The sequence below is a fragment of the Lupinus angustifolius genome, chromosome LG05, assembly GCF_001865875.1.
Source record: "Lupinus angustifolius cultivar Tanjil chromosome LG05, LupAngTanjil_v1.0, whole genome shotgun sequence".
NCBI classification, from domain to species: Eukaryota; Viridiplantae; Streptophyta; class Magnoliopsida; order Fabales; family Fabaceae; genus Lupinus; species Lupinus angustifolius.
In genome coordinates, this window is record NC_032013.1 from 7,746,809 (window position 1) to 7,759,149 (window position 12,341).

At 31.5% G+C, this 12,341-nt stretch overlaps 1 protein-coding gene across 1 annotated transcript in view; it reads left to right on the top strand.

Annotated features, from left to right (window-relative positions):
• LOC109347160 (gibberellin 2-beta-dioxygenase 8-like) overlaps positions 5,912-12,341 on the top strand; it is a 7,092-nt gene continuing 662 nt past the window's right edge. The window contains exons 1-2 of the mRNA XM_019586883.1: positions 5,912-6,354; positions 11,050-11,371. Of these exons, the coding sequence (XP_019442428.1) occupies positions 5,912-6,354; positions 11,050-11,371 (765 nt within the window). The remainder of the gene's footprint in view (positions 6,355-11,049; positions 11,372-12,341) is intronic.

Sequence of the window (12,341 nt, forward strand, 5' to 3'; positions counted from 1 at the left end):
CGCAAGTCACCAATTACCAATCCTTATGCAATTAATTGATTATAGAGATTACAGAATGATGTTTACACAGATTATAACATGTAATACATAATTAATTCAATTAGCAAGAATATAATAAGAAAACATAAATGAGATTAGGGTTAGAAAATTGTGCACAAGGAAATTTTTATCCTGGTTCGTTTGCAGTCCACTACAAACTACATCTAGACCTCCTCTTCTAATCTCGGGAGAATTTTCTTCTTTACTATTGAAATTTGTTTGATACACACAAAACAGAATACTCACAAGAACCTATTCTATATTAGAAAATTATGCAAAGGTTTTCACAAAACAGATTTCACAATTTTCAGAAAACAGACTTTTCTTACTTTCACTTTAAAAACTTATCAAGAAAACAAGAATAAATGTTATCCATGAAAAGCCCTAGAGATGTGTGCTACAACTTAAAGTTCTAAGCCCTATTCGACATGCTCTTATTCTTTAAACTTTTATAATGCAACCTATATGACAATGTATCCTCAAAGATCTTCTGAATATGCAAGATATGAAAATATGAACCTTATGCCACATGGGCCAGAATTCCAGCATTTATACCAAACATATTGATGCTGCTATTAATCGATTATTCATCCACTTAATCAATTAACCGACTTTTAAAAGTTAGTTTTTCTGCTATGTCTTAATCGACTATACAGTGTCTTAATCGATTAACACACCATCAACAACAGATTGGTTAGCTACTGTAATTCTCGATAATCGATTACACATAATACTTAATCGATTATACTGATTAAAAATATTTGTATTGATGTAAGGTAAACAACCTATATGATATGCACATTCTATACATAGTTTTTCAAATATAATACCTTTAATCTATAAGACTATGTATGTGAATGCATGAGCCTACTTATCATATGATATGTAGATGTGATGTCTCAATTTTAATCTAACTTATATTAAGGCTCTTGTGAGACTCCACCTAGGTTTACCTAACCTAGACTCGATCTAAGGCAATCATCTTAAGACTTCTAATAAAAGTAAAGCTTACAACGCCCTAAGTCTATAGATGCAACCCTTGAGTCTTCAGCTTGTTGTTTGTTGTATGATCTTCAAGCTTACTTGCATGTCCGTTGTCTTTATCAAAACTTAGGCCAGCATCAAATGTGCAAGACCATCTTGTAGACCTGTGACTAGCACATGCACTGCCACATTAGGGCTTAGGGTGCAGACTTTCATTACTTTTGTGAAGAGGTGTTTGTCAGGTGGGAAGTTATTATTTTTAGTCTTTATGTTTAAGGAGTTGTGTGCATGGGGTGGGATTCTCTAGCGGACTCGGTTTATTGCTCATCAGCAGCCGGCCGTGATGGTCTATTGCTAGGCTCTGGTCTATGTTGGCAGAGCTCTGCTAATAATTGAGCTTTATTTTGAATGATTTGCTCTTGTAATTGTATCATTTGGAGAAGTTGTTGGGTGGTTGGTGGTTGTTGCTCTAGGACAGGAAGATGGCTTGTTGAGATGGTTGTATTTATGCTTGAGGGTCGATGGAAGGAGTATGGTGGTTGGGAGGCATGCTTGTTACAGGTTCTATTTGGTTTGAAGGATGTGTTTGGTTTCTAGTGGTCACCATGGTGTAGGTCCTCATAGACGTTGCTAATGTACTTTTTTGGTTGGTTGGAAAGTTAGAGCAAGGTGCCCAGTTGAAGTGTCTTCTCTTGGAATCTAGACGGAGTGGATCTTGGACCCGCCAGTGGAGGTACCTGAAAAGGTTATCTGACGATCAAGTCAGTATGAGACTTAGAAGAAGTGCTAAAGAGTAAATATGAGGGAGATAAAGGTAAGTAGTAATGAGAGTAAATACTAGCAATAAAATGGTTAGTGATCAATGAATGAATATAATTCCTATAAGGGGACATCTCCTATTTACAGTAATTGAGATGGATGATGTGGCACTTGTACACTGGCTGATTGTGACTTATAGTATGTATAGTAGGTGTATATTGGCTGATCAAGCAAGATTTGCAGGCAGTGTGGTAATTACCTGTTGGGGATGCATTAAACGGGGTGTCAGAAGCAATCATGATGTTTACCAAAGAGTGATGCAAGCTACCAAAGAGTGATGAAAGCTTCCAAGTGTGTAATACAATATAAGTTCATACTACCGTCAAAGTAATGTTTATAAGGCCACCAATTCTTTAGCTATTATAAAAAATATAATAAGCCGAGAGAAATGTGTAATACAATATAGAAGACAACTATACAGAAATTCTGTGTAACTAAACCACAATCCATTACAATTAAATCCTATCAGAATCTAGACATTTAAGTTAATAGCTTTGAATAGACATACATAATAAATAACTTTAATAATTGATTGATTTGATTCAATTAATTATATCAATGAATATTCATAGATATATTCATTAGGGTATATATCTAATCCATAAAAAATATACATAAAAACGATTAGAGCAACTAAATAGTGGAATAAAAAGAATGTAAAAATAGACAAAAATTGTTTATTAAAAAGTTGAATTCTTGAAAAGTAATTTGTTTTGGAAAAATTAATTTTATTGGAAAAGTGTTTTAGCGAGAATTTTTTTTTTTTTGAGAAGAACTTATTATTTGGAGACAAAAATTTGGAAAAGTTTTTTATTGGGAAAAGTGATTTTTAAAAATAGATTTTGTAAAAAATGATTTTGAAAAGCGCTTTTGTGAACAACAATTTTAAGAAAGATATTTATGTAAAAAAGTGATCTTGGAAAAAAGTGTTTTTTAAAGTGATTTTTTGAAAAGTGATTTTGTGAAAAATAATTTTAGATAAGAGATTTGTCAAAAAATGATTTTATGAAAAGTGGTTTTGGAATTAAAGTGATTTTAGAAAAGGATGATTTCATAATAAATGCTTTTTTGCAAATGTGATTTTGAAAATTTGAGTTTTTTCATTGTTGTGAAAACCGGATTATATGGATTGTTCAACTTGAATACTGGTGAACCAACCATCATATCAATGGAGTAAAATTATTATACCGATTATACTATTATACTGGTTAAAATTAGTCGATTTTCATTTGAATCGTACCAGTCATACATCTGGTTTTCAATTAAAATTATTTTAAAATGAAAATGACTTAATTTTGACCAAAATATTGGTATGAATGATTAAACATACAACTACTATATTTGTTTATACTTCTAAAAGTTGGTATATTCCATATGGCACATTTTATTTTAACAAATAATATAAATAGAATTAGTTATTGACTTCTTTATTAATTGTTTAACATTAATGTTATATAATATAAATGTATATTTAGCTTTACTAGTATGCGTTTAATTAGTGAATCATCAATTGAATCGTTATATCATCATATCAGTATTCTCCCATGTTTAATGACTGGTATAGTTTTAATAATCCTATTTTTTTTTAAATATTTGATTTTTTGAACAAGTGGTCTTTAAAAAGGTGTTTTCTATAATAAAAAAATAGTCTTATTTGAAAAGGTGATTTTGAAAATGCTTTTTTTTTTAAACTCACTTACGTTCTAATATAAAAAAAATAAATAGATTGAAAATTCTATTAAATTGAATGAATTGAAATTCATCCAATAAGTTTGGATATATATGTAATGAATAATTTAAAATATGATTTAATATTCTTATATGAACTGGCGAATAGATTTTCATTCATCCACTAAAATCTTAATCTAAATTCATCTAATAATAAATTCATTTAATGTAAGAATAAGACGGTAAATTAAGAGGGAATGAATTAGTTTTATGTAGTAATGACATATTTTTGCAACTTTAAATAGATTAGAGTATATATGCAGTAGATAATGTTTAGTTCTAGAAATTAAATATAGAATAAAAAATAAAGAGTAAGGAAAGAAAGAGATACACATAGATATTATATTGGTTCATCTTCTTGTTCACGAAAGTTTATGTCCAGTCCTCTTGGTAGCAAGATATTTTACTTATGATGATGTCAATCTTTTATAAATCTCACTATGAGACTTTGTCTTTATATTATACTCATAATAATCTAACTTTTTAGAAGAACACTACTTCTAAACTCTCTTTCGTTTCATCACACCTATACTGAAAATATACACAGAAAAATGAATATAATTTGAAGAATGAATTCAAGGGCTAAGATTATTGAATTTGTATGATAATATGAACTTCTGATTCTTAAAAGTCAATCACTAAGAATAACACAAATGCTCAAATATTGCAGAGTATAAAAACTTGAAAGAAACACTTGAAAAACAACTTTATTCAGAATTTAAGAAAGTTTTCAATACAAGTTGCTTGCAAAAGTGTATGTGATAGTTATGAAAGTTGTCATGAAAGATCTATTTCAAAACTGAATGCTAAGTACTTTTAAATAGCCTTCCCACCAATCATCAAACCCATACATGAAGATAGAAGACGATTGAAGTAGCATCCATTCATTTTGGGAGGAGTTGTTTAAGTTTGAAATTGAAAAACTACTCTAACAGCTCTTTGTAATCGATTACTAAACTGGGTAATCGATTACCCAAAAATTTTGTCCAATTGAGTTATTGGTTACTCTCATGAGTAATCGGTTACTCTCATGAGTAATCAGTTACTCTCTATAAATTGTGTTTGGTAACCCGATACTCAGTTTGGATAATCAATTACTCAGTTCCAGTATTCATACTCTGTTTGCTACTCAGCTATTTGAAAATTTAAAACATTTTAATCCAAGTTAGAATACATTTGGTTTAACTTAATTAAAAGACTTTAGGGATAGAAGTAGATGACTTAGAAGATTAATGAATCTTGATCTTGAGTAGCTTTCTTCATAGTCTTCATTCTTTTACTTTTTGATGATATTAATATCTTCATCAAAATCACACAAAGATCAGGAGCAAAATATTTTTCATATTTATTACTTGCAAAATCATATTTATAAAATTTTCTTTCACCAAAAACAAATGTTATTTTATTGGAATCCATCCAAGATATAAGAACTTTTACACCAACACCAGCATGGAAATTGATTCGGTGGATATAATCAATAGTAGTCGATACAGTCATTAAATCAGTTGTAAAATAATGAATTCCTTCATAAAATTACTTTAATGTCGAATGAAAGGAAGATACTTAAATTGATTAAGTGAATATAACAACTCTTGGCATGGAAAGAAGATATTTATAAAATAAAAGAATAATATGATAGTGTATATATTTAAACTAAAATAATTTCAAACAGTGAATAACAAATTTTGATCTACTTTTTAGAAAATATTACTAACTTAATACATAATTAGAATTTAAATACATGAAAGCATTGAGAGTAAAATACTTTTTTGTTAAAATATTATTGGAGCTGTTAAAACTGAAAATAAATTATTGAAAACAAAATAATATTTTTAATTGAATAAAACAATTATTAATAAGATATGAATTAACTAAAAATAAAACCAAGTGTTAAAATAAAATTTTAAAATAACATAATCAAATTATACATTATAAAAACAACAAAAAAAACAACATCTTTAATATAGAAGATAAATATAGATATAAATACATGGGGGTGATGTATGAAAATTAAACTCAGGTTCTTCCAAAAAAAAAAAGTTAAACTCAGAAGAAAATACGTATTTGTAAATATATTGGGTGAATCTCAGAGAGATATGAAAACTCGTGCTTAAGTTATAGAAGGAAAAAATCTTCATTTATGAGAGAATTGCCACTTTAAATGTGATAGTATTTGCTGAGAAAATAACTGGTCAGAAGTACATAAACCTGATTCTGTGTTCCTGCATGGAAAGTGAGTTTTACTAGTTTTCCAAGATTATAAACTTTACAATAATTGTTTTCACTTGACTTCACTTATATAACACAATTCCAATGCTTCAACAAACCATTGCTCCAAAAAATGGATTTTGAGCCTCCATTGTTAGAGAGCTACAAGACCCTTTTGCAAAGTTCACTAGGTTTTGGAGTTGGTACTGGTGATGTAAGAAATGATGACAAATCCTCTATGGTAGTGGAGATTTGTGAGCTACCATTAATTGATCTAAACCTTAAGAGAGAGGAGTTCATGAAGGAAATAATTGAAGCTGCTAGAGACTGGGGTTTTTTTCAGGTTGTGAACCATGGAATTCCACAAGAAGTGCTGCAGAAGCTGAAGTTTGAGCAGAAGAAAGTGTTCCAAAGGCCATTTTCAAATAAGTCACAAGGGAATTTCCTGAACTTACCTGTAACTTGTTATAGGTGGGGCAACTCATTTGCTAAGAATTTGAGGCAAACCAATTGGTCTGAAGCACTCCATATATTTCTTCATGATATAGGAAAGGTGTACCAGGAAGAAAGTTTAAGGTAAGCATTTATTTATTTTGATTAATCAGTTGAGTTAGACTCCTTTCTAGAGATAAAAGTATTCTTAAATAACAAAGAAAAAATAATATATTATTGGGAATGTTTGAAATATGTTATTGTATTAGTCTCACATTGTCTAGTACTAGAATAGAGTAAAGTAATCAATGTTATATATTTACCTAGGTCCCTTGTTATAATGTCCAACTGATATAAGCACGAAAAAGAAACACCTCATGGGCAGGTGGACCCATGGGTGTGCTAGGGTATGTGATCTTTATTCTCTAATAATATCTTGGTAGCCGCTCAGCACTCCCGGGGACGTAGGCACAATTGGCCGAACCCCGTTAACAAATTATCTTGTTTCTTCTCTTCTATTTATTCTATGCACATTATTTGATTGCATGTGGCCAACGCTGCACAACGATCGCTTTTGTTGTACCAACAATTGGTATCAGAGCCAATTGGTAGATGGCTCTTAACCCAGATGTCAGATAATGGCTAAAGAGAGGGTGAATGCGGTAGTGGCAAAGATAGAGTAGATGAGTTGAAAGAGAAGGAAACATGACAGAACTATAGTGTGGGTGATGTATGTGTTGATCCAGAACCCCATAAGTTCATGTATTAGGTTACGATCAAGGTGGAGATAGAGACAGAGGTGTTGAGTTAGATGCTGACAATATCTCTCTAGATGTTGAGAGAATGTTCTCATTGGAGATGAGAAAGAGAATATTGTAATGGCGTGTGTGAGACGTCATAGTGAAAGATATTAATTGTTAGCTGATCCACAAAAGAACAAGGGTGATGGCTAACTTTGATGTAGGGTGTAACATGGGCTTGGCTTTGATGCAAGTTGTAACACGAGCATTAGTAAAGATGCAGAGGTGTAACATGTGCATTGGCTTGGAAGCAAGGATGTGACACAGATATTAGTTAGCATTGACACAAAGTGTATGTTGTGGGTATACTCCTTATGGTGGATTATGATAGTTCTTTTGAACTAGGATTGTCAGAGTAGACAATGGTGGTAGCGGTTGACGCTTTCCAAGGAAGCTCCAAGGTTCATTTTGACTGAATATTGAAGATGACGATTGTTGGTGAACTTTTGTGTAGAGGTCCCAATATATCGAAAGACTTCCTAGCAATAGGTGGCTAGAGGGCATGTTCCATTTGATGATGGTACGGGAAGCTGCTTTACAAGTTTGGAAAGCTAGTCTCTTAGTAACATCGTCAAGGATACTCATAAAGTCTATGTTGTAGGGGAGCAATTAAAGAGAATTAGACATTGAATAAAGTGGAGTCATATATTCACTAAGGTGGAGATTCTTATGTAGATTTCCTAAGGAGCGAGATATTCGTCTATTTCAATCAAGGTGGAGATTGTTAAGGATGTTTGTAATATGTTATTATATGAAGTCCCACATTGCCTAGAATTAGAATAGAGTAGAATATCAATGTTATATATTGGACTCAAGTCCCTTGTTATGATGTGCACCAGATATAAACACCAAATAGAAACACCTCATGGGCAGGTGGGCCCACGGTTGTGCTAGGTTTTGTAAGCCTTATTCTCTAATAATATCTTGGTAGTCGCTCAGCGCTCCCGGGGATGTAGGCACAATTGGTTGAACCCCGTCATCAAATCTCTTTTGTTATTCTCTTGTCTCTGTACTATTTACTATTTGATTATTCGCTTGTTCCCAACAATTGGCATCAGAGCCAATTGGTAGATGGTTCTTAACCCAGACGTCAGATAATGGCTAAAGAGAGGGTGAATGCGGCAGTGGCAAAGATAGAGTAGATGAGTTGAAAGAGAAGGAAACATGGCAGAACTATAGTGTGGGTGATGTATGTGTTGATCCAGAACCCCATAAGTTCATGTATTGGGTTAGGATCAAGGTGGAGATAAAGACAGAGGTGTTGAGTTAGATACTGACAATATCTCTCTAGATGTTGAGAGAATGTTCTCATTGGAGATGAAAAAGAGAATATTTTAATGGCGTGTGTGAGACTTCATAGTGAAAGATATTAATTGTTAGCAGATGCATAAAAGCACAAGGGTGATGGCTGACTTTGATGTAGGGTGTGACATGGTCATTGACTTTGATGCAAGTTGTAACACGAGCATTGGTAGAGATGGAGAGGTGTGACATGGGCATTGGCTTGGATGCAAGGATATGACATAGACATTAGTTAGCATTGACACAAAGTGTGTGCTGTGGGTATACTCCTTATGGTGGAGTATGATAGTTCTTTTGAACTAGGATTGTCGGAGTAGACAATGGTGGTAGCGGTTGAGGCTTTCCAAGGAAGCTCTAAGGTTCACTTTGACTGAGTATTGAAGAGGACGATTTTTGGTGAACTTTTGTGTAGAGGTTCCAATATATCGAAAGACTTCCTAGCAATAGGTGGCTAGGCGGCCTGTTCCATTTGATGGCAGTACGGGAAGCTGCACTACAAGTTTGGAGAGCTAGGCTCTTGATAACATCGTCAAGGATACTCATAAGGTCTATGTTGTAGGGTAGCAGTTAAAGAGAATTAGACATTGAACAAAGTGGAATCATATATTCGCTAAGGTGAAGATTCTTGTGTAGATTTCCTAAGAAGCAATATATTCTTCTATTTCAATCAAGGTGAAGATTGTTGGGAATGCTTGAAATATGTTATTGTATTAGTCTCACATTGTCTAATATTGGAATAGAGTAGAATAATCAATGTTATTTATTGGACTCAGGTCCCTTATTATAATGTGCACTAGATATAAGCATCAAATAGAAAAACCCATGGGCATGTGGTCCCATGAGTGAGCTAGGGTTTGTAGTCTTTATTCTCTAATAATATCTTGGTAGCCACTCAGCGCTCTCGGGGACATAGGTACAATTGGTCGAACCCCATTAACAAATTCTCTTGTTTCTTCTCTTCTATTTATTCTATGCACATTATTTGATTGTTTGTGGCCAACATTGTGCAACGATCACTTCCGCTGTAATCGGTTGAGTTAGACTCCTTGCTTGAGAGAAAAGTATTCTGAAATAACAAAGAAAAAATAATATATTTATATTTATTTTCTTTTTATTTAGAGTGTGATTATACCATTATTCTTAAACTAAAATAAAAAATGTATTTTCTTCTGAGATATTCTTAAATGATTAGAGTCTGACTCTAATATGTTATGATCTCATCTTTTCAATTTGAAAAGGCCGTGTTTTTTATCATAACTTGTCAATTTGTGTGTGGAAAAGCAACTGCAGTCTGCAGGTGAGTTTTTGGGGCTCAACCATGTTTTTTATTTTGCAAACTAGAAAAAAGTGAAGGTAAAGAATAACATAAAGTAATGTGATTCAATAAATATTACCTTCACAGACAGGAAGTGGGGATTTTCTATATCTGTTTATAACAGCTAACTGTAAGATAATTAAAATGGACCATTATCCCTTAATCTATCCTAACCCACAACTCCATCAAAATCTTTGGATTGGGTTATAATTTGGGTTCACTCAGTAAAAAATATAAGATGTCTCATCAAAAGTTTTAAAATCCTTATGTGGTCATTAGAATTCAATTCTTCATTCGATTCAGCAAGATTTAACCAATGAATTACATTTTCAGTATAATATTTGTAGAAGTCAATTTAATTGTTTACGCTTATAAATTTTATATTGAAAAAGAAAGTAGAAAACTATTTCCTCATATTTGTTATCTCAGTTACTTTCCCAACACAAAAGTTGTCCGAAATCACAACCATTTCGAGTTATACACATAATTTAATTGCTTAGATTTCTTAGTATACCCATAATATAATTGCTTAGATTTTGTATGATATTAGAAATTCGAGTTAACTACCATTTATCATGACTCATTAGCACAACTAGAGCAATGAGTTATTTTTATATTACATATCACATTCCCTCATATCAATATACTGTAGAATTAATGTAGATCAATCATAAACAATAATAAATTGTTATCTTTTAAAAAATATTATGAACATCAATATAGTACATAGTGTTTTTTCACATGCATTTAAGGAAAGTACAACAGGTATATACTTATGAAAATAGGATCTTATTGGCCCATTAAACCAAAAAACAAAGGAACGAGTACTCATATTGGTACGTTACAATAATTATATTATCACGCAATTATATCAATTAAAATTGGCCAAAACTGATTATATGGCTGATTTTCATTTAAACCGTACTCATTAAACCGGTCAATTTTCCTTTAAAAACAAAATTTGTAGGAAAATGACTTATTTTTTACCAAAATTTTACTGAGGATAATCAAACACCTAACTGTAACCTTTAATTATACTTCTAAACATGATATATCACAAAATCACACATTTTGTTTTACAAATAGTTTAAATAAAAATATTTATCATATTCTTTATTACTTTTTCAATATCAATGTTTTAGTATGATATATATATATTTAATTTCACTGATTACGGGTAGAGTATTAATAAGACTCTGTATCATGCCAAATACTTATAAAAAGTTGCATATGTATAAGGCAATAAAAGTGCAATAAGTTTTTCTGTGTAAGCTTTTTCTTCTGTTAAATATATACAGCATACCTCATACGATTTATATGTTGAATTTATACTTGAATTATTGATTGCTTGTACAATTTCAATTAATGTTAAATTGGTTACTTAATTTACTTTTGCAATAAATTTTTCTTTTCCAAATATAGATCAACTATGGATGCTTTTGCAACAGCAGTTTCCCCTCTGGTAGAAAACTTGGTGCAGATTCTAGCTCAGAAGCTGAACGTACCATTAAGCTATTTCAAAGAAAACTGTTCAGAAAAAAGTTGTTCTGTTCGGCTAAATAGATATCCACCATGTCCATTACCTTCAAAGGTGTACGGCCTAATGCCTCACACTGATACCAGTTTCATAACTATTTTACAACAAGACCAAGCAGGAGGATTACAATTGATGAAAGATGGACAATGGGTTGATGTCAAACCTGTCACAGAAGCTCTGGTTGTTAACATTGGTGATTTATTCCAGGTAATGATTCTTAGATCTAGCTTATATTTTGTTCTAATTCACTTATAAAGATTCATTACTAAGAAAGTAACGGGATGGAGGAAAATGACAATAGTTCTTCATGACTATGGATGATAGTTATTATCTAAAAATTGTGAATGAGAATATTCTCATGAGAATAATAATATATCCTAGATTTTTTGTTGATAATAGATTTTAGAACCACACACATCTATGATTAAGATTCAATAATAAATATTAATTGTTCTCTCTCAAATTCACAATTATTTTCACCGATTAAGTATATATCTTAAATATTATATATTTGTTGGCATGGTATATTATATTTCATGTTAAGGTTTAATCTCAAAACCAATTAGTAATAAGAGAACTAGCCCAATATGTATTTAAATTATTTTTTGAGACAATGAAGTAAGCGATGTGAGATTTATATTCTCCTGACATGTCCCTTCCACAAAAGCATGTTGGACCAGAGAAAGGATTAGCTTTGACCCATGATTAAAGGGTATATTTTGGTTCATTACAATTAAGGAAAAGTTGAGTTTTAACTCTAATATCATACTAAGATTTTATCTCATAACCAATCGTCAATTATAGTAGTAATCCAACATATATTTAAATTATTTATGAGAAATGGCTTAAAGAATGTGAGACATATTTTCCCCGCATTTCCAAAAGGTTTTTATTATTTCAGCCTGTGTATTTAATAAAAATCAAATTAATCAAGAAAAGTATAGTTTTGAACATTGATTATTTTGTCCACATCACTCTCTCTACATAGGAGTTTGCCTAATTCTGATTCAAAAAGTACATCATTTGTATAGATCCTGTATATGCATGGATCAATCTACAATCTAGAGAAGGATGTAAGCGATGCAATAATCATTTAGTTAATAGTGTCTTGCATTTCAAAGTTTTGATGTGATACTCATCCCTAATAATTTAATTCTTGAGTAGAAACTAATATATA